The 23,009-nt window shown below is 58.4% G+C and overlaps 1 protein-coding gene across 8 annotated transcripts; it reads left to right on the top strand.

Annotated features, from left to right (window-relative positions):
* The first annotated feature begins 1,064 nt into the window (after positions 1–1,064).
* RAB3IL1 (RAB3A interacting protein like 1) lies at positions 1,065–22,968 on the top strand. Of its 8 annotated transcripts, XM_025987408.2 has the most exons (11): positions 1,070–1,341; positions 12,060–12,294; positions 12,669–12,764; positions 12,861–12,938; positions 13,614–13,832; positions 14,765–14,911; positions 15,426–15,554; positions 15,642–15,754; positions 17,330–17,429; positions 21,046–21,112; positions 21,905–22,968. In XM_025987408.2, the coding sequence occupies exons 1-11, from the start codon at positions 1,190–1,192 to the stop codon at positions 21,985–21,987; spliced, it is 1,419 nt and encodes a 472-aa protein (XP_025843193.1). In that variant the 5' UTR covers positions 1,070–1,189; the 3' UTR covers positions 21,988–22,968. The 8 variants fall into 8 exon arrangements, with proteins under 8 accessions (XP_025843195.1, XP_025843193.1, XP_025843194.1 ...); XM_025987410.2 differs by lacking the exon at positions 14,765–14,911 and having other exon boundaries at positions 1,065–1,341; XM_025987409.2 differs by lacking the exon at positions 14,765–14,911 and having other exon boundaries at positions 15,408–15,554.
* Positions 22,969–23,009: the final 41 nt, after the last annotated feature.

The following is a 23,009-nucleotide window of genomic DNA, read 5'->3' as shown; positions in this document are numbered from 1 at the left end:
CTTCTCCCCACTCGGGAGGTCAGAGGCTGACAGGAAAGAAGAGGGAAAGGGAGGGAGAAAGCCAGAGAACACTCATGTCAAGCGTGGCAGACCCTTCCCCGGTACAACTTCACTGAAGACAGTTGGTCCCCTTTTACAGATGAGGAAACTGAGTCCCAGGGAGGTGAAGGGACTTGCCTCAGGTCACACAGCCATAGACCAGCAGAGCTAGGACGAGTTTTCAAGCCAAATGAAGCAGGGTGGAACGTTCAAACCATCCCGGTGGACTGATGCTAACCGTGTCCCAGATAAGGGGGTGCTGAGGATTTGGGGGTCAGTGTGGGCCAGCCTCTGCCCACAGGGTCACTCAGTTCTTGTGGGGGTGTCAAATAGGTCTACTCCATCATGACGCAGGTGGATATGTGCCTGAGGGCTTCACCCCTGTGCTATGGGGGGAAAACAGTCCTCAGGGGAGAAGGCTTCCTGGTGAAGGGGTGGTATAAACAAAAAAGATTTATCTGCAGGGGGTAGGACATGCACAGAGGGCCTTGTGTGAGGAAAGGCGTGGTGTAGGGCATGTCTAGGCAGTGGCAGCTGGCCTGGTGTGCCTCAGAGGGTGAGATTTCCTTATTATAGTTGGGAAACTGAGTCACAGAGAGAGTGACATGCCCGAAGTCTGGAGTGGGGTTGAATCCAGCCCATGTGACACCGGGCCTGTGTTCTTAACTGCTACACTGAATTGTGCCTTTTTATTGGTGGTTACAAGCTTTAAGGGGTTATTGAGGCCAAGGACGGGGCCTGGAGCAGGCAGAGGTGCTCACCCAAAGCCACACAACCAGCTAGTGATAGTGTCTGTGCTGGATCTTTCCAACTGGCCAACCTGGCCAGGCAGGGGACAGGCAGCTCCTCCTTCGGGCCTCGTGGAAGCTGGGGGTCTCGGGCATGTGGAAGAAAGCTCCCACAACCCCTCAGGGAGTCTCACCTTCCCAGGCAGAAGGGCCCCAGCACCTTCTGCTGCCCGCTGAGCCATAGGAGTTAATAATTATGGGGCTTCAGGAGATAGAGGCTTACTGGGAGGGGCCTTTCTCCCAGACTGCTGCTCCTCAGAGATAGCAAAGGTTAGCGTGAGGCTCTGCGCAGGGTCGGGGAGAAGGCTTCTGCCACCTGCCTGCCTGGCGGTCTCCAGAGGGACCCTCGGGCTGACCCCGGCATGGATGACCCCAAGGAGCACAGCAGGTGCCCTGCCCGAGGATCATGCCCCGTGTTCCTGGCACTGAGCTCAGGGGCTGTCCACTACGCCCCATCGGTTCTGGGCCCCGCACCAGAGGGTAACTTGGAAGAGGAGCCCTGGGACACAGACAGGTGAGCCAGTGACCTGGGGCACAGAGGAGGGGTTGGCAGGCGGGAGTCTTGCCACTCTGGAAGCCAGGCTTGGGACAGGGGACAGACAGAGAACTCTGAGGAATTTCATGAGCCTCCTACAAGGTCAGTGTTGAGGAGTGACCCTGATTGTCTAACTTGGTGTGGTACAGACACAGAGTCTGAGGATGAGAGATGGCAAGACAAATACCCTGAGTCATACGGTTAGCTGAGGAGAGACTGAAGTCAGAATTGGGGCCCGGGTCATCCAGGCTGGCAGTTTCCTGTTCCTCATCTGCCTCCAGCCAAGGCTCTGTGGTCAAGGCTGTCAGGTGGGGAGGCGGAATATGGGGAGGGTGGAGTAGGACCATGGTTTGAGGCCTTGACCTTTTACTTCTCCCTCCCCACCTGTTGGCCAGGCCCCTAGGAAGCTTCGCTTTTTGCCTGACAGCATACTGCTGCAGCTTCAAGTGAGTTCTCTAGTTTCTGGGCTATTTAGAAAATTAGTGTAAGGAGGGGTCACAGCCTCACCGCCCCTGGCTGTGTGACATGGGGTGAGTTCCTGAACTTCTCTGAGCCCATCCTTCTCAGCTGAGTAGAGCTCACTGGGCTGTGGGAGGAGCTAGTGAGGCCTGGGAATTGAAGGTCACTGGATGTATAGATGATGTGATATTTTTAGGTAGTAACTGGGATGACAGCATTCCCAGAGTGGTGACCCCACATTTGCCCTTGGAGGTCTCACTTAAGGGCCTCCCACAGCCCACTGGCCCTCCCCTGTCCTGCTAAGGACTCTTCCTCTGGGGCCTTCGCCTGGGCTGACACCCCCTCCATGCCTTATCTCCCACCAGTCTGGGTTACCATGACTTGGACCAATCTTATCTCCTGTCCCGGCTTGTGAAGTCTTGGAGGGTGAGGGCCCTGTCCTGAGCTCCTTTTCTTCTCCCCTTCCCCTAAATAATGAAATGAGCAAGGGCCAGGAAGATAGCTGTTGCTCAAGACTTAGATGGTATAGGATTCAAGTCAAACACAATGACATCTGCTTTGGGCCAGACCCTGGACTAAGCTGGGATAGGTAGAGAGCCCCACTGCACTGAGGAGATGGCCCCTGCCCTTGGGAAACCACAGTCTGAGAAACAATTGCCCTGTGGAGTGAAGGGCATTGGAGGTCTGGGCAGAATGAGTCTGGTAAGTCAGAAGGGATGTCACAGTGGGCTGCTCAGGTTGCTGGCACCTTGTGCAGTGAGTGAGTTAGCAAAGCATGAAATCCATCTAGCCTGTCCTCCACTCACCAAGTCCTACACCTTGGCATGGGCTATGCTCATCTAGGAAGGCAGTACCATCTTACATTTTTGACAAAGACACGTGCACTTAGTAGAGTGTGTCCAGGGTGGCCCTGGAAGTGGAAGCCCTTGTGAGTGTCTCCCACCCCCACCTCCTTAGCACATTGGAACCCCAGGATGACAAGGCATGTGTCTGTGCAGTTTCCCTTTGCGTCCCCAGGCTTTTTATGGTCCATAGTTTGTGCTCCGGAGGGATGGATGAACGGATGACCAAACCAACAAAAAAAGGATGAGTGAAACAAATGTGTGTCCCCAGTGAAGACCTGACAAATTCAAGCCTGGGGTCCCAGCTCTGTGGACCTGGAAGAGTCATGTCCTGAGTTCTGGTAGCATCTGGAAGGGGCGCACCTTCTTTCTCCTGGCCTCCTAGGCCTCTCTAGACACAGAGGGTGGGAGCCACGCTCCCTGGCAGAAGATAAAAGGAGCTATACTCATTGGATCCAGCCCCCCGCTGAAGATGAGGCCAGTAGTCCAGGCTCAGGACCGGTGACAGAAGGATGGAGGGACAGGAAGACAAGTGGTCTGGGATGCAGGGAAAGGTCTTGCAGAGGACCTAAGGCCAGACCGCTGTGCGCTGTGCCTGGTGGGGGTGCATCCCCCCCACCCCCAGATGCTGGGCAAAGGCAGGAAAGGGATGGGCAGGGAGTGTTCAGAATGGGAGGGGTGGGGGTGAGGAAGGGCTGGGCTTGAGGCTGAAGACTTCCGCCAGAGGTGCGTCCATCCCCGGGGCGATAAGCACAGGGGGCCCAGGAAAACCGCTCTGGGGATGGCCCGTTCCCCGCCGTTCCGGAGCCAGCGCACGGGAGGGCAGCGCGGTGGCACGGAGGGTGGCGGCCCGCTGCCGAAGGCCGTGGCCGAGGTCTCGAGCAGCCGGGCGCGGGGGCGGCGGGGGCCGGGGCGACCCCGGGCGGGGCCGCAGGACGCGCCGCCGCGGGCTCCTCCCCGCTCCGGCCGCCACCCGTCCCGGGGCGCGCGGCCGGCGGAGGGCGGGGCCGGGCACGTGTCCTCGGGCCGCCCCCCCGGCCACGTGACCCGCCGGTCGGGGACAGGGCGCCGGGGGCCGCGGGCGGGCCTGACGGGCGGCGGGCTGGGGTCCGGCCGGGGCGGCGGCGCCGGGAGCTGCGGCGGCGCCGGGATGTGGAGCGGGTAGGAACGCGGGCTCGCGGCTCCGGGCTCGGGCTGCGGCGGCCTCGGGGGCGTGCGGCGCGGGCACGCGCGGGCCAACTGGCGTGGAGGTGGGGGACGCCCCGGGAGCGGGGGACCGGAGCGGGGGACCGGGCGGCGGGCGGCGCGGCTCCCCGCGCATCTGGAGCGCAAGCGAGAGGCAGACGCGGAGGGAGAGTGGCAAGGCGGAGTGAGTCTGGGGTACGCACCTGGAGGAGGGGCCTGCGAGCGCGGAGGAACCCCTGGGAAGCCGTGCAATTGGGGAAGGGAGCGGACCCTGTCCAGGGCTCTGGCAAGCTGCTGAACTTCCATCTGGGGCTCCTGGCTCCGGCCTGGCACCGAGCTGGGGGGCAGTACTTCGCTGCGGTCTGAAGGAGGGCACAGCCCTGGGTCCCAGCGCAGCGGCCCCGGTCCCCATGACTGTTTGATTGGCCCTCAGGGGTCATCCCAGTACCCGGCCAACCTGGTGTGGGCCCCCTGCCCTGTACATGCAGAAGGTTGTGGTCTTCTCTGGGACTCCAGCAAGCACTTCCTCTTCCCCAGTGGCCTGGAAAGGCCAGGTCCTGGAAGATGTGGCCAGAGTGGGGTGGGTGGTATTCCTGTGAGTTACTGGGTCAGCTGGGTGAGTAGGGGGTCCCAGGACAGGGCTATTTCCCAACCAGAGCTGGGGAGTCTGGAGGGGGGGGCAGATGCACTGGCAGGCTGGAGAGGCTTCTGATGCAGGTGAGGCCCACATGACTCCATGGCCCCTGGCAAAGCCTCCGCTGAGATGCTAGGGAGTAGTGGGGCTTTGTCCCCAGCAGGGGGTGCCCAGAGAAAGGGCCCCTAGTAGGGGTGAGGTGTGGAGAGGCCTTAAAGGGTGAAAGGTGAAGCAGAGCCTGTGTTGTTTGGAGAAGTTCTACACCCCCCCCCCCTTGCACCCCCTTCCCCTCAAGAAGACTGAGTTCAGGGAGAAAGTGGTTGTGTGGGACCTGGTGGGGTTAGCACAATCCTGTGTGGGGCTAACTGTGCTTGAGGGGCAGTGCCATCTGGAAGAAACTTCTGACTCCATGTGCTGGAGGCACCCAAGCAAAACAGTCACTGAGTTGCTACGTGATCTTGAGAGTATGGCTTCACTTCTCTGGGTCTCTAGGTGAAATGAGAGGGTTGTGGGGTGTGGGGCAGGGGCTGACCCATGCCCAGAGTGCCCCTCCCTGGAGGTACCCAGGTCAGGGCCAGACAGACAGGACTGGGAGTCATCAGTAGATAGATGCTCTCTTTAAGGACAATGTCAAAAAGACTTGAGGTCCTGGAGAAGTTCCCCCCCCTCCCCAGTCCAACCTCCCTGTCCTATTCCCAAGAGCCTTCTGGATAAACCAGGCTGCCAAGCTGACCCCTACGTGATCCTCAGTATAACTCATTTAATTTTTTAAAAAAAGACTTATTTGAGAGACACAGATAAGGAGATAGCACAAGTGGGGGGAGGGGCAGAGGGAGAGGGAGAAGCAGGCTCCCTGCTGAACAGGGAGCCTGATGTGGGGCTCAGTCCCAGGTCCCTGGGATCATGACCTGAGCCAAAGGCAGGCGCTTAACTGACTGAGCCACCCAGGCGCCCTATAACTCACTTCTTGCCTATATGTTTAGACCTCCAGGGCCTAGTCAGGTACAGAGCACCTAGTAGGTGATTTATAAATGCAGATGGAAAGCATGAGGGGTGGAGGAGGAGCTGGACACCTGAGAGTGAGAGGTAGAGTTTGGGGGTTACCTTGAGCACTGCATTTTAATGGACCCCCGCTCAGGTATTGGAGGCAGGGACTGAAGGATCAGAGGCCAAGCTGCCAGGATCCACTGGGGGCCTAGTGTCCTAGGAGCTCATCTAGACCCCAGCAAGAGCCAGAAAGGACCCTGCTTGGGTTCACACTTGTCCATGTAGGTCTAACTGAGCTGCTTGGGCTTGCAGCCCCTACAGGCTCAGGATAGTCTGGTAGGTGTATATCTGGACCTTTCGTTCTAGACTATGAGGAATCTGGCATCAGGGGTCGTTGGCCCTGGCTGAGCTATATCAGTGTCTCTAGGGCTTCTTTCCTCATCTGTAGGTGAGGGATGGTTGCTGTTAATGGCTGGGTCCTGGTGCAGTGGACCCAGGGCTGCTCCCCTAGAGTGAGTGACAGTGACAGGACTCTGTAGGAGCCCAGGTGGGCCCTCTTTTCTCAGGACTTCTTGAGCAGGAGCCCTGAATTCTGAACCCACAGGCAGCTCCCCCAAAAGTGGGATGCTCCCCACCCCATTGTTTCCTGTGTCCATAGTCTTGGGTACTAAGCCTGCCCCGGGTAGACAGAGGGGAGAGCAGCCTTGGGTGTCTGCAGCTGACAGTGCTGGGCACTTGGGGCTTGACCAGCAAAGGCCAGAAATTGAGTTCTGCCACTAAGTGGCCACATGACACTGGTGCAAGCCCCCTGGTCTCAGTTTCCCTGTCTGACAGACGGGACTAATCGTACCAATCTCTAGGGAGGGCCAGGCTCTGATGGCCTGCTCAGGAATGAAATGAGATTCCCCACCCTCCCAGAGATGGAGCACTGTGTCTTTGTAGCAGGCAGGATGTTGGGGGAACTCCAAGGCTGCCGACAGGCTGGGTCATCTTGAGGAGGTCAGTTAACTGCTCTGGGTTGTGATTACCCTAAAGGGCTTGGATTTGTGAGCTCCTGCCTGTTGGGCCTAAGTCACAGGGGTCTGTTGGCTCAGACTTTGTCCCAAGTATGGCCTGGGGGCTTCAGGGGCAAGAAGGTGGACCTGCCTGGGGAGCAGCTGTGCACCTTTCCCAGCTGTGTCCTTCTGGAAACCCTCCTTGATCTAACTACCTACCTTGCCCCCTCAGCAGGTGGAGATATATCTCCTGCTGCGCCTTAATCTGTACAGGTGTGGAGCTCAGACCCTCATTAGGATCCTGCCTATCCTAGACTCTCCCCATGTCTGCCCAGGATTTGTGCCCAATAGCGCTGGGGGGGAGGGGTTGGAAGGGGGGAGCAAAAAGATTTAGAATGTGATCAGAAGGGGGCTCGGTGATGTTGCTGCTAGCATCTGTGCAGTCATGCAGATGCGGCAGATTGGGGTTGATGGGGTGCCTAGCATATCATAGGTGCTCACTCTGAGGTGTGAGACTCTTCTAGGGCTGAGCAGGTGGGTGTGAGGCACGTGCTGGATGCCCTGCTCCGCACCAGCACAGAGTGAGCCCCCACCCTCCCAGGCCTTGTGCTGGCTCCCTGTGGAGATGCTGGGCTGGCAGCCCTGAGGTTGTGGTGAGGAGAGTCTGGCTTGGCCTGGTCCACCTGATTTCAGGTGTTCCAGCCTCCCTGCCTTCCCTCCTGAGGCTGTTCCTGACCTCTGCCCTCCTGTTTCATGTTCTACAAGGCACACACCTGTGTCCCCCTTGCTGGAGTTGTCTGGATGCACCTGCCGCCACCCCCTCCCAACCCCTGGGGGTCCTGCTCTGCTTCTGTGTGTGACATATATGACACTGTTGTCCCATACTGGAACCCTCCCTTCCAACCCTGGTGATGGCTGCTCCAGGCTGGCTCTCTGGCCCTAGGCTCCTCTGTTATTCCTCTTCTGGTGCAGGCTCAGACTGCAGCTGCTCCCTCTGGCTGGGTGCCTCCCCTCAACCACCTATAGGACATGCCATTCCCCAGATGCCTCAGCCACCCCTTTTCCTTTCCCTGAAAGCTTCCCTTCCAGTTCCTATTCCCATCCTTGGCACCATCTCATTATGTTAGTTAATTACTGTAGTTTTGTTACCTCCCCCCACCCCGTCACCCTCTCCAGCTCCTGGTCCTGCCACAATACCCCCCTCAGTGTCCCCTCTGCATGCCCCTTCCTAGCCTGGGGCCTGCCTGGCTTATGCAGTAGCCTTGAATGGAACCCCCCGTCCCCACCACCACCGCCACTGTCTCAGGCACTATCTCAAACTTCTCAAATCCCATCTGCATCCTGCCTCACTTCTTCAAAACCACCATTCATCCCCTTTCCCTCCCATCTGGATCCTTCTCTGGGTGATAGGTCACATGATACAAGAAAACTGCGATTCTGGGTTCCGTTCCTACCCTGCCACTCTTTGCTGTGTGTTCCGGTCAGGTCGTCATACCTCTCTGAGCATCAGGTGCCTCACTGTCTAGACCAGGGCTGGGGAGAGCATCTGCCTGCCGTGGCATCATGAGGTTGGGGCACTGGAGTACTTGAGGGTTTGGAGCTGAAGACTTAGCCCCTCTCTGCCCTGTGGCCCCTGGACAGGACAAATCACTTGGCTGTCAGCTTCAGTACCCTCGGGGCTTACTGGAATGCCTGTGGGTGCAGGGGTGTGAGTCTGAACGGGACCCCTGCGCCATGGCACTGCCCTGTAGACCAGCTCACCTTCAGCCATGCTGTCAGCCCCGGGCGGAGGGTGAGTGGTCCTAGGTGCCCTCCCAGCCTCTGTCCCCCAGCTTCAGAGCTGCCCTAACTAGTTCCTTCCTTTTTCTTTATTTTTTTTTAAAGATTTTATTTATTTATTCATGAGAGACACCGAGAGAGGCTGAGACATAGGCAGAGGGAGAAGCAGGCTCCCTGCAGGGAGCCCGATGTGGGACTCCATCCCAGAAGCCCGGGGTCATGACCTGAGCCAAAGGTAGACGCTCAAACATTGAGCCACCCAGGCTCCCATTCTTCCTTTTTCTTTAATGAACCCATTGTGCGCATTAGCACAGGGATCTTTGATTCCAAGAAGTGACCTGGGCCCTGGTCAGAGGGGCAGAAAGACTTCATGGCAGGCAGGTCAGGCTAGATATGGGAAGAGGTAGGTCCGACCTAGTAGCCTCTGGTCAGGCCCTCCTGGCCCAGTGGGGGTTGTTGGGTGACTGGGGACCATAGAATCTGCGGGTCCTCATTCTCATTTGTGCCATTTTTGTGTGCTGGGCCTCCCAGGGCAGGACTGGGGGGGTGAGCATTGCTGCATCCACCCCCCCTTGTGTGTTTCCTGGGGAAGTGACCCACTGGGGCCTTTCCTGTGTAGACTGCTGTGGGCTCTAGGCAGCAGAGCCAGCTTCAAGGTGGGGGATGTTGGATGCTCCCACTTTCCTCTGACCTTGACTCTTATAGTCTCCTGCCCCTAACCTCTCCCAGTGGCCCTGGGTCCTGCTACAGGCCTTCCCTGTAGCGTATCTGAACTCTGGACTCTGTTTGTGTAGGAAGTGGGGGCTGAGAAGGTCCGAGCAGAGGGCCGTGGACCTGGCCTGAGGGGCAGGGAGGGGATGTGGTGCAGAAGAACTTAAGTGGAAGCCCATGCTTGTCTGAGGAGTGAGTTCCCCAGCACCACGGGCATTCCATTCGAGGTTTTCCAGCCCCTGGTCCAGGATGCTGAAGTGTGTGAAGACAGAGGATACTGGCTTGGCTGGACCTATGGGGCTTGGGGTCCCTCGTTCCTCTGAAATTTCTGAGTTGCCTCATGGCCCAGAAGTGCGAGGTGGGGTCCTGCAGATTCCCACTTCCCTCCCAGTACAGGGCAAGCCCATCTTTCCTGAACCCCCAGCCCAGGCATTGAGCAGTTGGTGACTGCCAGGTGGTCCTACTCTACCCACGCTTTCTGCCATTAGGATTTTCAGGTTGGGCTTTTATGCTAGGGATGGGGGCAGAGCCTGTTGTCTCTGGCTGCAAAACTGGGCCCTATCTTTCCCAGAAGTGGGCTGAAGTGAGAGCCTGTTGGGAAAATGATGGGGGACAGTCCAGCCATGACCCCAGCCCCTACCCTCGGGACCAGCAGGAGACTTAGTGTCTTTCACTCTAGTGGGAGGCCCAGACCACACTGGTGGCCCTAGTGGGAGGCACTGAAGGTCTTTTTCTCCTAGGCAGGGGCGTGGGTGATGTCTGGGATGATGTCCTTACAGAGGAAAAGACACCAGGGCTGGGTGTCTAGAACCTGGGATCCTGCCCTGTGTCCCATGCTGTCCCTGCTGGTTACCCCTATCCTTGGCCCACGTTTCTGGCTCATCCTGTTGAAGCATTCAGCTCCTGAGTTGGAGTCTGCTGTCCCTATCAAACCTGCGCAACTAGGGCCATCTATCCTCTCTCACCTGAGGGATTGGTCCTGGTCCCCTGCTGAGCTGGGAGCCTGATGTGATGCAGTGCTGGATCCCAGGACTTGGAGATCATAACCTGAGCCCAAGGCAGACTCTCAGCCATCTGAGCCACACAGGAGGAGCTCCTCCTCCAGATTTTTACTCACGTCCCACAGGTGGGAAGCATCTTCAGAGAACTACAGTGCCATTCATAGAGCTGGTGTGTAAGTACCCAGCTCAGAGCCCAGTGTGGACCTGGCCTTGTCTGCCTCTGGCCTCTGCTCTCAGCCACAGCTCCCCCAGTCTGGCCTGCCCTCCTGGGAGGCAGTTTCTGGGCCTGAGCAGAAGCTGAGAAGTCAGTCGGGCCAGAATTGGGTCAGATTTCCCTGCTGCAGCCAAGAAAGAGTCTCCCGAGTCTGCCTGGGACCAGCAACTCTTGATCTGGAGACAGATGTGCTGATTCCATCCTCAGCCCCCACCTACCAGGCTGGGGATGCTTTGGGTCTAGACCGAAGCCCTGGCTGCCTAGACAAGTTTTGCACCTCTCAGACACTCTGTCCCTCATCTGTAGGACGGGGACAGTCCCATGAATGACATCAAGAGCTATAAATGAAGGACATGAGCAGAGCAGCCAGGTGGCACCTGGCACAGTGTGAGTCCACTGGGTGTAGACCCCAGTCCAGGGCCAGTGTAGCACTACCGCAGCCCCTCCTCGAGCCTCAGGCGCCCCTTGCCAAGGGAGGATCCTCTCCCCCTCCCACCACACACACACGAAGGTGTTAGGAAGCATCCCTGTCTGGATAGACACTGTAGATGGAGAAATAGATGTGTTTCCCCACGTCATCTGTCAGAGCTCTGGGTCCCTGCCGGTCAGGACCCAGCCAAGGAACCATGAGGCCACAGTCTGGGCCCGTTCCAGAGCAGAGGGCAGGCTGGGCTGGGTGTAGGGACAGAGCTACATGAAAGGTTGGAAATGGACTCATTGCTGAGGTCCCTGGGTACCCAGTCCCTTTGTGTTCCCTGGGGGGGAGACTGAGGCTTAGGGGCAGCTTGGTGACTGTCTCAGGGTCCTGCTGACAGGAGGGACTGCTCTCTGGTCTTGCTTTTCACACTTTTCCCTGAGAAAGCCTGAGTCCTGTGACCCCTTGGCCTTGTCTTTCCTTCCCACTATATGGGCCCCCCCGAGCCTCCTCCACTCCCCCCCACCCCCCACCCAGCCCCTCACCCTCACCCTCAGCATAGCCACAATGGCTCCAAAGCTGCTGGCTCAGGAGCCACCAGCTTTTGCTGAGTGAGCAAGTCCAGAGGTGCTGTCTTGGCACAAACCACTGTTGGCTGAGCCCTCTCCCTTCCTGCCTCCCTCCCTCGGCAGGGTCTGTTGCAGAGAGGGAGGGTGGGTGTGGGTGTGTGTGGATGGACAGTGTGGGGGGGGAGGCGGGGACAGAGGCTGCTGGCCGGGGCACCACCCTTAGGGTCTTCCGCTTCAGGGAGAGGAGGGTCCTGAGGCCCAGAGTGGGGTGTTTGAGGTCATGAGGCCAACCGGCGAGCGCCACCTGTGGAGGGCCAGGACCGCGCCCTGTCAGGTTCAGGGCACAGGAAGGCAGTGGGCCCCGTCCGGGCTGTTTGACAGAATCTTCCTGCCCCATCTCCTGGCCCTGGCTACGTCCTCCCTCCCCTCCTGCCCATCCTGAGTGGGGTAGGATTTGCATCAAATCTGCATTAACAATAGCCTAGAAGGCAGTTCCTTTAAGAGCCTTGTGTGTGCCAGGGTTTTGTGCACGTCAGATCTGCTTGGTGACCCTCGAGGTAGAGCCGTGGCAATGGTCCCCCGCCTTGTAGAAATGGAGACCCAACGCATTTCATCATCTGCTGGACGAACACAGACTGAGCACTGGCTGTGTGCCGATCCCAGCCTTAGGCCCTGGGCTGGAGAGGGGGTTGGCACAGATGAAGGAGTCCTGTCCCTGCCCCAAGGAGACCCTGTGTTGGGTCATCCTGCCCTGGTGACAAGCCAGTGGCAGCCTCGCGGGTAGGGTTGCTGTTTTACAGAGGGGCCCGGGGCAGGCTCAGAGTGGCAGGCGTGTTACTCAGGGCTGGTCCTTGGCTCAACGCTGGGGCTCTGAACCCCACCCTGTGTTTGCTCTTTGCCTCACAGCCAGCCCCACCCAGACGAGGGCCACCCGCCGCCCCTTGAAACTGTCCCGGTCTCCTGGAAAGGCTGCAGGGAGTCCCCAAGAGGCCTGGCAGAGAACCCTGTTGGGGAGGAAGCCCAAGGTGAGGAGAGCCCCACGGCTGCCCAGCTGGACGTGTTGCGCCTGCGAAGCTCTTCCATGGAGATCCGTGAGAAGGGCTCAGAGTTCCTGAAGGAGGAGCTGCACAAAGCCCAGAAGGTGGGGCTCTGGGGGTGGTAGGGCACGGGGCCTACCTGGAGGCTCCCTGAGCACCCAGGGAGCCCAGCCTCCCTGTCAGAGCCACCTGCCTGCAAGGACGCTGGGGCTGGGCCTGAGGGAGGCACAGAGGAGAAACCAGTGCTTGTGACTTCTGGAGGATTTTTTAGGAGTCTTGACTTCTCCGAAAGCCCATTCTAGGCAGTTGGGGTTTCAACATCATGCCGCAAGCTAAGTGGGAACTGCGTCGTCAACTGCAGGGCGACAGAGGAAGGGGGGTTGGGGCCCAGGGCCAAGGAAGAGGACCCCCTGGTGGAGCCTGATCAGTGGGCCTGGAGCCCCAGGGGGCTGACAGCCACTCTCCCCAAACCCCCCAGGAGCTGCAGCTGAAGGACGAGGAGTGTGAGCGGCTGTCCAAGGTGCGGGAGCAGCTGGAACAGGAGCTGGAGGAGCTGACGGCCAGCCTGTTTGAGGTACTGTGGCCTGCTGGCTGGGGGACAGGTTGGGGAGCAGGTCTGTGGGGGTGCGCTGGCCCCTCATCACTCACGCAGAGCCTCCCTTCTTCCCAGGAAGCCCACAGAATGGTGCGGGAAGCCAACATGAAGCAGGCAGCGTCAGAAAAGCAGCTGAAGGAGGCGCGGGGCAAGGTGAGGTCCCCACCACTCAGGCCCAGCCAGAGCCCCCATCTGGCCTTCCAGCCCCTCGAGTCAGCTTTAGCTACCTGATCGGACCCTCGCACCCTCGCATGTCCCAGGGTTGTGGGGCAGTGGGGATGGGCAGACCCTGCAGCCTAGGAAAGTGAAGTGGGGGTCTGAGATGCTACAGCTGAAATCCAACTCCCCAGCACTCGGGCAGTATTTCCAGTGCACCAGAGACCTTTCTGGAGCTTACAAGGGCGGGGAGGATCCTGTAGTCCTTACAATCTCTTTCCTGCCTGCCATACTCTCCTTACAAAGCAAAAACTTTGTCTGGACATGTGAGCCAGGGCAGGGAAGTTCTTCCTCTTTTCGGAGTCTGTTTGCACGTCTGTCAAATGTGAGGGCTGGGTAGTTCCTGGCTCCTGGGCCCCTTGGTGGGAGGCCCAGCCACCTCCTGGACAGGTGCCTCCAACAGAGCCCTGGCATACTATGTGACCTCGGGCAGGCCACAGTTCCTCTCCGAGCCTCCTTGCCCTCTCTAAAGTGGAGGTCTCATGCTGTTCCAAGGATGACAGGCCGGGTTACATGCCAGTCACTGCTGGGACAGGTTATCCTGAGCTGGGGTGGCTGGCGGTTGGCAGCCAGGCCCACATTAGGCCTTGACAGCCATCTCATCCTGGCCAGATCGACATGCTGCAGGCGGAGGTGACCGCCTTGAAGACCCTGGTCCTCACATCCACACCAGCCTCTCCCAATCGCGAGCTGCACCCACAGCTGCTGAGCCCCACCAAGGCTGGACCCCGCAAGGGCCACTTGCGACATAAGAGCACCAGCAGCGCCCTTTGCCCCGCCATGTGCCCCACTGCCGGACATCCCCTCACCCCGGACAAGGAGGGCAAAGAGGTGAGGGGTGGCAGGAAAGGGAGACATGGTGTCAGTGTCAGCCAGGCAGGGGGGCCCAGTGGGGAGTCCTGACCCCTCGCTGTGTGACCTGGAGCCTGGCCTGCCATCTCTGGGTCTCTGTGTCCCCTGTCTGGGAAGGCTGGGCAGGTTTTTTGTGATAGGAGGTTTGGCCCTCAGCCTATGAATGTACCGTGTGTACCCCTCCTCCTGTGTACCATGAGGGCCTGGTAACCCCTCCACAACCCTCCAGTAGTAGGTGGTATTCTGTGCACCTGAGACTGGCCTGGGGCCTGGGGACCTGGCCTAGGTGAGGGGGATGGGGAGAGTTCTTCAGGAAGACATATTCCCTGAGCCTAAAGAGGCCACTGCTGGGCCTCTGGGGACAAGCTGCTTGGGCCCTGCATGCCCATAGCCCTGAGGTCCAGGACCGGCTTGTGACATCCCTGGATTTGAAGGTCCTCAGTGCCTCTGGCTGTGGTACCTGGAAAAGCACAGACTTTTGGGGCTGCCTCCCTCCCTGCCTCTGAGCTGGGTACATGGGGTACTTGGTCCAGGCGGGCAGTGGGCTCTGATGTCCTTGGCCGTAGGTCTTTGGGCAAGCAAAGGCACCTGCCAGAGCCTCAGCTTCCTCACATAAGTAGCGCCTCCTGGGGCCATGCAGACCCACAAGACCGGGGTGCTGGTTGCTCAGCTCAGGGCTGCACCCAGTGAACCCCACCAGGGCTGCAGGGGGACCCAGGCTCCTGTGAAGCAAGGCGGCCCCCATCTCTATGCTGCCCCGTGTCTCTGGGGCTTCCAGGGAGAAAGCGCGGGCTAGGCCTCTCCCCCACTTCTGAGTCCTCGGCTTCTAACTGGACACTAACATCTCCTCCCTACTGTCTGTTCTGTCTCTGTGCATCTGTCCGTCTCTCTTTGTCTGCCCCTCCCCCCAGCCTGGGCTGCCCCCCTTCCTCTCCCTGCTCCTCTGCGTGGTCCCCAGCAAAGCTGTTCAACTCACCTATGAGCCGGCCTGGCAGCTCCTGCCTGGGGAGCCACCTACGGCCCCCTCCTCTGCTACCTCTCTCTCCTTTTCCCAACAGGTAATAGCTCTGGAGAGGGGCCGCCCCTCTGCCCCCGCCCAGCCTCATTCTCGCTGCACATGCCCCAGGGCAACCAGCTAGTCATCTGTCCCCAAGGAGGCAGCCTGTGTGTGTTCCTTCTATGTGCGTGGGTCTGTGTGTGCCATGGTACCTGCGTGTGGGGGGTACCTGCAGGGCCGGTCTTCAGCTTTTCCTCCTCCAGGAGGCAGAGAGGTTGTTAGGGACGAGGCCCTGGACCAAAGTCTGTAACCTCATAGAGCCAAGAAGCTAAAAGCACACCTAGATATGAAAGCTTCAGTTCTGAGGCCTTCAGTGCAGAGGGAAGGAAATAGTTCTTCTTCGGAACTCTGCCCCCCTGCTTAGCCACTGGGGACAGACCTGCTGGCAGGCTGGGGCCTGCCCTGCAACCCTCCTGGCCCCTCACCTCATTCAGTTCTGCCTATCCCTGCCATGCTGCCCCCCTGCCCCCCGACCCGGCATCTGACTGCCCCATCAGGCTCACCCTCCCCCACAGGTGGACACAACCCTATTCGCAGAGTTCCAGGCCTGGAGGGAGTCACCCACCCTGGACAAGACCTGCCCCTTCCTCGAGAGGGTGTACCGGGAGGATGTGGGCCCCTGCCTGGACTTCACGATGCAGGAGGTGAGGCAGAGGGCAGCTGGCCCCAGGCCCAGCCCCTCACGGAGGCCAGCCCCTCACTGACCCACCTGCTGCCCTGCTCTGCCGCAGCTCTCAGCACTGGTACGGGCCGCCGTGGAGGACAACACGCTCACCATCGAGCCCGTGGCCTCGCAGACACTGCCTGCAGTGAAGGTGGCTGCAGTCGAGTGTAGCAGCACCAAGTGAGCTTGGCGTCCTTCCTCCTTTCCTGCCCGCCACACCTAGCCTGGTGCTCTGCCAGCTGGGGACTGAGCCTCAGGCCTGCCTCCTGGGGTCCTGGTGTGGGTCCTGCAGGGGGTGTGGCTGGGGACTGAACCTCAGGCCTGCCTCCTGGGGTCCTGATCTTGCAGGGAGTGTGGCTGAGGACTGAGCCTCCTGGTGTGGGTCACCCGTGGGTGAGGGGGCGCACAGGCCTGGCTGGGGAGGATTGCAGAGGCATGCAGGGTGGGGAGGCATCTCTGGCAGAAATTCCTGCCTCTAGTCATAGATCCTCAGGCCTTCCGGGGAGCCCGGGAACTGGAGCCTCCCTCTTCTTGGCTGGCCTGACAGGCATCTCTCTCCTACAGTGGGTTCTGGGCTCCGACTGATGTGTAAGTGATGTCAGCTGCCAGCTCCCCTTGTGCTAATAAATAACCAAACAGCCCTGGCATCTTGTGCTTCCTGCCATTCAGCTGCCATCGAGCAGGACTCACAGCAGAACAAAATAGCCAGGGTGGAGCAAGGGGCAGAGATGGGGAGCACTTTCCTTCGGCAGCCCAGGATTTGACCTGCCAGGGATGCCCCACTGGGGGAGACTTGTCACAGAGGGGAACATTTGAGCTGGGTTTTGAAGGATGGATAGGAGTTTGCCAAGTAGGGAAGGGCCTTTCAGGCAGAGGGAAAAAAATGAATGAAGGTTTGAGAAGCCGGGGTATTAATGGAAACATCACTGGATTTGTGGGCAGAGCAGTAGGGTGGGTAGGGAGATAGGGCTAAGGCTGCAGAGGCTGTTTAGGGCCAGAGTGTAAAGGGCCTTGAATGGGCTTTGGGCTTTGACCCATTAGGCCAGCATTTCACAAAATCATCAATAGATGTTTCCTGAAAAGAGGGCTGCTGAATCCAATCAGAGTCCCAGTGAACCTGGAGACAGCAAGGCACTGATAAGTCCTGCAGCCAGGAGCCTCCTTAACCTTCCTCTGCTCCAGAGTCTCCATAATGGTTTCCTGGGCAGTAGGAAAATGGCAGGGAAAGATGATGGGCTAGATGGGAGCTTTTGAAGGAGCCCCTGGCTGTAATGCAGAGAAGGGGAGAGGCAAGGCAAAGGGCTGGTTGGAGGATCCGAAGGGATTCAAGCAAAAGCCCGTGCTAGCATGACCTTGCCTGAGGACTTGCTAGCCAAGTGGAGGAGAGAGTGGACTCGTTCAGTTGGGGAAGGAGTGACGAAGTCCAAGGGCCCCAGTAAAGTAGGGAGTGTGTTTGGAGGGCCTGCAGAGAGTGGAGCTTTGGTATACCTGGCATGAGGTTGACGGAGCTCTCCTGTCCTCCAGGGGCAGGGTAGGGGGTTGAGGGGTGGGATCCAGCTTAGGTCAGAGGCCTGTCCCAGGGCCCTCCTTGGCCTGGCCCTGGGGTCCTGGGGAAGGTGGGGTCGAGGGAGAGGATGCCAGACTGCACACCTCAGTCTGTTGGCCTCTCCCTCCCTCTGTGCATGCTTGGTGCATGAGCCGGGCAGGCAAGCCGCCCCCCGCCCAGCCTCCATGGCCCCCTCTGCTTTCTTCTAGCACCTGTGCCCTGAGCGGACTGGCTCGTGCCTGTCGCCACCGAATCCGGCTTGGGGACTCTGAGAGCCACTACTACATCTCGCCATCCTCCCGGGCCAGGGTGAGTTATCCAGAAGGAGTGTCACCTGGCTTTTTAGGGGCAACTGGGGCTGGGACGCTGGGCCCTAGGCCTGAGAGCGCAACCTTGACTGCAGAGTAGGGCCTGGGCTCAGAGAGATCTGGAGACTGGCTCAGACCATGTAGCCAAGCCTGGTGAATTAGTTAGTTGGTGCGTAACCAGTTACCATAAACTGAGTGGCTTAGAACAACTCCCATTTATAACTGTGGTCTCCCCAGGGCAGAAGTCAGCCTCGTTTCGCGGGTTCTTCTGCTCAGGGCCTCATGGGCTTGCGGTCAAGGAGCAGGTTGGCCGCGTCCTTCCTTGGAGACGGTGGTCCTCTTCTGAGCTCACACGGCTGTTGGCAGGATTCAGTCCCTGTTGGCTTGCCGAAACCTAATCGTGGGAGTGACATTAGAATTCAGGTTAGGGCAGCCCCGGGGGCTCAGTGGTTTAGTGCCACCTTCAGCCCAGGGCGTGATCCTGGAGTCCCGGGATCTAGTCCCACGTTGGGCTCCCTGCATGGAGACTGCTTCTCCCTCTGCCTGTGTCTCTGCCTCTCTCTCTCTCTCTCTTTCCCCCTCTCTGTCTCTCGTGAATAAATAAATAAATCTTAAAAAAAATAATTCAGGTTAAAGTTCCAGGCTCCTGACTCCCAGCTCAGGCTCTGGCCCCAGGCTTTTGGGAAGGTTCTGGGGCATGTGTGTTAACTCGAACCTGACAGCCAATGGTGGGTGCCACAAGGCTTCCAGGAATCCCAGAGTCCGCCCTCACCTGCCAAGTGGCACAGGTGGGGTCAGTGGCCCTCACTGAGCTGGGGGGTGAGGGGTGATAAGGTGGGGTGGTCTCCGTTCCTCTGTCCCCTGACAAACTGTGAACAGGATTGTGAAGAACCAAAGAGAATGTGTTAGAAGATTGTGAAGCTTGGTGCAAAGGTGACACTGCATGGGGCCCTGTTTGAGGAACCATCTCCCATCCTTGACCTACTAGAATGTTCATTGAAGGGACAGATGGCCCCATTGTTGGGCAGCTTGTATGGTCCTGACAGCTTCTGCAGGGCGTCTGGAATGTTGTCCTGACACATCCCACAGCAGTGAGCCAAGCTCCTGTTTGCAGGTGGGGAGTCTGTGCCTTAGAAAGGAGGGTGTGAGGGATGCTTGGGTGGCTCAGCGGTTGAGCATCTGCCTTCAGCTCAGGTCGTGATCCCGGAGTCCCAGGATCGAGTCCCACATCAGGCTCCCTACATGGAGCCTGCTTCTCCCTCTGCCTCTCTCTCTCTCCATGTCTCTCATGAATAAATAAATAAAATCTTAAAAAAAAAAAAAAAAAAGGAGGGTGTGTGTGGCCTAGACCTGGGGCCTCCCCATTCTGAACTCAGTCTGCCTTCCCTTGCAGCCTCTGCCCCGCACTTCTGTGCCCTGAGCCCTTTCCAATGGTCTCTCTCTGATCCCTACCAGGGCTCAACAGAAGGAGCCGTGCCATTCGGTCCCTGGCAAAATTATATCTAGAACTGTGTTTCTTCCAGGCCTGCTTGTCTCTGCTGGGCAGAGCTGTGATGGGAGATGAGGATGGTGTGAAGTTTTAGAATGTAGTCTCCACCCTAAAGAGACTAAGGAACGTGGCATCCTTAGGGAGAAGAGGTTTCTTTTTAATATTTTTTTCAAAGATTTTATTTATTCATGAGAGACAGAGAGAGAGGCAGAGACACAGGCAGATGGAGAAGCAGGCTCCATGCAGGGAGCCCGATGTGGGACTCGATCCTGGGTCTCCAGGATCATGCCCTGGGCTGACAGCTCCAAACCGCTGAGCCACCCAGGGATCTCTCTGTTTAATATTTTTTTAAAAAGATTTTATTAAAAATAATATAATAAAAAGATTTTATTTATTCATGAGAGAGAGAGACACAGGCAGAGGGAGAAGCAGGCTCCTTGCAGGGAGCCCGGTGTGGAACTCAATCCCAGGACTCCAGGATCACTTCCTGGGCCGAAGGCAGATGCTCAACCCCTGAGCCACCCAGGCGTCCCTAATCTTTTTTTTTTTTTTAAGATTTTTATTTATTTATTCATGAGAGACACAGAGGGGCAGAGACACAGGCAGAGGGAGAAGCAGGCTTCCCATGGGGAACAGTACAGCCCTGGGGAAAGAACTCAACTGCTCGCTGCCACTGCTTGCTCACCAGCCTCCTCTCATGGGGGCCCATGGGCCCTTGGGAAACACCACAGCCTGACACACAAGCTTCTCCTGCCCCACCCTTTGCCCCCCACCCCAGCCCGCTGCAGCCCCTCCTGAGCCACACTGGGTTAGTCCCTTGACTTGGGCACCCCCTCCCCCATGCTTCCCTGCTTTTGTCAGGGCCACCAATGCCCCTGCACCCACTTCATTCTCCTGGCAAGGATTCCTATGTGTTGAGGGCCTCCAGGACTGTTGCCCCCTCACTGTAACTCTGGACCCCGTGGGCTCCCACACACTTGAAGTCTCTCCCCAGAGTGCTGATGTTCAGTCAGTGCTGTCGTGGGCACAGCTGCCAGCTGCCTTCTGCCCTGTCTTACATGGGGTTCCCTAGAAGCTGAGCCGAAGATGAAGATCTCATGCCATTCTTAGGAGGAGGGAGGGAAACAGAATAGGGGGTCGGGTGGGTAAAGGAGGCTGTGGCCTCAGCTGGAGTCTGGCTGCAACCCGCTCCATGGGGGCTCTGGAGCCCAGGGTGGGTTCCACCCTGAGACAAGGGAGCTGGCCTCTTACATGCTGCGTGCCAGCCAATAGGCGGTACGGAGGGATACTGATGAGCCGCCAGTGGCCGGCAGGCTTCTTCAGCAGTGGGAAGAGGCCTGGGCAAGGTACCAGCAGCACCCTCTTTGCAGTAGGAGAGTCTTCATGGAAGGGCCCACATCTGAGCCAATGTGGGGTCCATGGTGCCCAGCACAGGGCCTGGCATGGAGCGGGCCTCCGGCCAGGTTGAGGGCTTCAGGCCTGGGGATCCAGGGCAACCCCAGGGAGCAGCTTCTGATCTCCCTGCCTGTCCTGGCATTCCAGGGAGGCCAGGGCCTTGGGCACCCAGAGCAGGCAGGGCCCTCAGGGCAGGCTGCTTGGTTTCATTTTCCAGCTCAGCCACTTAACCATCTCTGTGGCCCCTGTAATTGTCATCTGGTAGCTCTGTTTCTGGAGTCTGTTTTCCTAATGTGTAAAATGGGAATGATATGCGTGTCTGCCTCCCTGGGTGCATGTGCTGGATCAAATGTTAGTTGTTAGTTGCTATTGTTTTTATTGGGAGTGGTAATAACAGCATTGTCAGTAATTAAATTATTTTAAAGCTTTTTTGTTTTGTTTTCTTAAGATTTTTTATTCATTTGAGGGAGAGAGAAAGAGAGAGCACAAGCGGGGGAGGGGGGCAAGAGGAGAAGCAGACCCCCAACTGAGCAGGCTCTGTCCTGGGACCCTGGCATCATGACCTGAACCATCCAGGTGCCCAATAATCAAATTTTAAAGCCCAGCCCCGTTCAACTCAGGGAGCATTATCTAGCTCTGATGCAACGTGAGGTCTCCCGATCTGCCCTGGCTCTTGGGGGGGACCCTGAGCGTGAGAGCCTGCGGGTCACAGTCTCCCGGCTTCTGCTCACAGATCACCGCAGTGTGCAACTTCTTCACTTATATCCGCTACATCCAGCAGGGCCTGGTGCGGCAGGAAGGTGAGCGCCCCCTGGTGGCCCCTGGGAGGGAGCGGGAGGGCCGTGGCGGTGGGGTCAACTTGGGGCGGGCTGGGGAGGACTCTGCTAGGACTCAGTCCCACTGCCTTCTCCACCCAGAAACTTCTCCAAGACCCCAGGGCCTGTGGGGATTGCTCCCTATGAGTGGCCTGGCCTTGGAAGCCTGCACGATGGGGTGTCCCTTGTGGATCTCCCCACTGGGGGCAGGCTCTTCATGCTGCCACCTCCCACTTCACCCTTGACTAGCAGGCCCTCCATCTACTTGTTGTCCCCTCTACCCCTGTTCTGCAAGGCTCAGCATCCCGCTCCTTTCCCAAACTTGGTTTCCTGCTGAGTCTTCTCCCGATTCAGTTTTGGAGTCAGAGCCTCTCTTTCCTGGCTTGGGGGATCAAGGCCCCAGAGAGGAACTTGGACGCATCCCATGGCTCTGCTGACTGCTTAGGGTCTCTGAGACCCCAGGGAGACAGGGTTGGAAGGCGTTTGTAGCCTGCCAGATGGGTGTCAATGTGCTTGTGCATGTTGGTATTGGGCTGTAGGGGCGATGCCACCTCGGCCACCAGTGTGGGGGTGCATAGTGTGCTCAGCACTCCACAGTTTTGCAAGGCCTCAGTGTGGAGCCTCAGAGAGGTCCAACCATTCGCAAGGTCACCTGTCCTGGGGGACTGGGAAGCCCTGGGTGCCTGCCAACTGCCCTGTCCGAAGCCAGGGGAGAGGTGCCAGGCCATCGGCCTGAGTCCACCATTACTAAGCTATCCGCCTTCTGTCTACCTGCAGTGGAGCCGATGTTTTGGGAGATCACGAGGCTGCGGAAGGAGATGTCACTGGCCAAGCTCGGCTTCTTCCCCCAGGAGGCGTAGGGCATGGCCCAGGCCTGGAGGGGAGCTCTGATCCGTAGCCAACACCTGCCCTAAGCACAGACAGACAGGAAGACAGGGTCCCAGAGCCAGCCCTGAGCCAGAAGCTGAGCAGATGGACAAATGGCCAGGCCACAGAAGCCTTGCTGAGCTGGTACCAAACCTTCAACCCAGGACAGACGACAGGAGCTCATGAACTGACCCTTCTCTCTTCACCAGTGGCCCTGCAGCCACTGGGAGACCTGCAGGGAAGCACTGAAGACCAAGGAGCTTGGGCCCGTACTCGGGCTCAGCCCTCGGGAAGGGAAATGTGCATCTGCACCCCCTTTGCAGGCCTGGGAGCTGCTGCTCACAGGTGCTTTGTTGCTGCCTCATCCTCAGAAGGGGACCACTGAGGACCACGCTGGGTGGCCTGACCTCCAGGGTATCGCCCCCCACCTCAGTTCCCGAGCCCTGGGGCACCAGCACCCCCTGGTGGCCATCCCTCATCCATTCCCGTGGCCTCCCTGTTGGACTGCCTCAATGGGCCCCCCGCTGTGTCCAGTGTCGTCGGGAAATGGGGCTGTCAGAGACTCTCACACCAACCTATATCTGCTTGAGAACCGTCCCCAAACTGTTCTTCAGATGGATCAGGCACTGATCCTTGCACTTGACCCCATCCCCCACCTGAGCCCATGCCCCAGGAAGCTCTGCCCCCACCACCGTTGGAAGGATTAGGATGGGTTTCCCCCAAAGTAAAACTCAGGGCCTCAGGACACCCATGTCTATGTTCAGCTGTGAGTGGCCATTCAGACAATGGGGGTTGAGGCTGCCTTGCCCTGCACACAGGACTGGGGTAGGGTGGGCACGCCCCAGGCCCGCTCCTCACCCCGCACAGCCCATTTAGGACTCAGGTCCAACCTGGACACATCCCTCACCACAGCTGATTTCCTTTGAATGGAATGTAATACGATCTCTATTTAATAAAGGAAGGCTTTGTTAGTAGAGGCTGGGCAGCCACGCGCCTTCACTCCTGCACCCCGGGG

The sequence above is a fragment of the Vulpes vulpes genome, chromosome 5 (assembly GCF_048418805.1).
Source record: "Vulpes vulpes isolate BD-2025 chromosome 5, VulVul3, whole genome shotgun sequence".
NCBI lineage: Eukaryota > Metazoa > Chordata > Mammalia > Carnivora > Canidae > Vulpes > Vulpes vulpes.
The sequence above is the reverse complement of the archived record's forward strand: the minus strand, read 5'-3'. Positions and strand labels throughout refer to the sequence as shown.

Coding starts and splice junctions, on each gene's coding strand:
- RAB3IL1 (XM_025987408.2), top strand. CDS start 1,190: ATGGATGACCCCAAGGAGCACAGCAGGTGCCCTGCCCGAGGATCATGC. Junction 1,342..12,059: donor GAGCCCTGGGACACAGACAG/GTGAGCCAGTGA, acceptor TTTGCCTCACAG/CCAGCCCCACCCAGACGAGG. Junction 12,295..12,668: donor AGCTGCACAAAGCCCAGAAG/GTGGGGCTCTGG, acceptor CAAACCCCCCAG/GAGCTGCAGCTGAAGGACGA.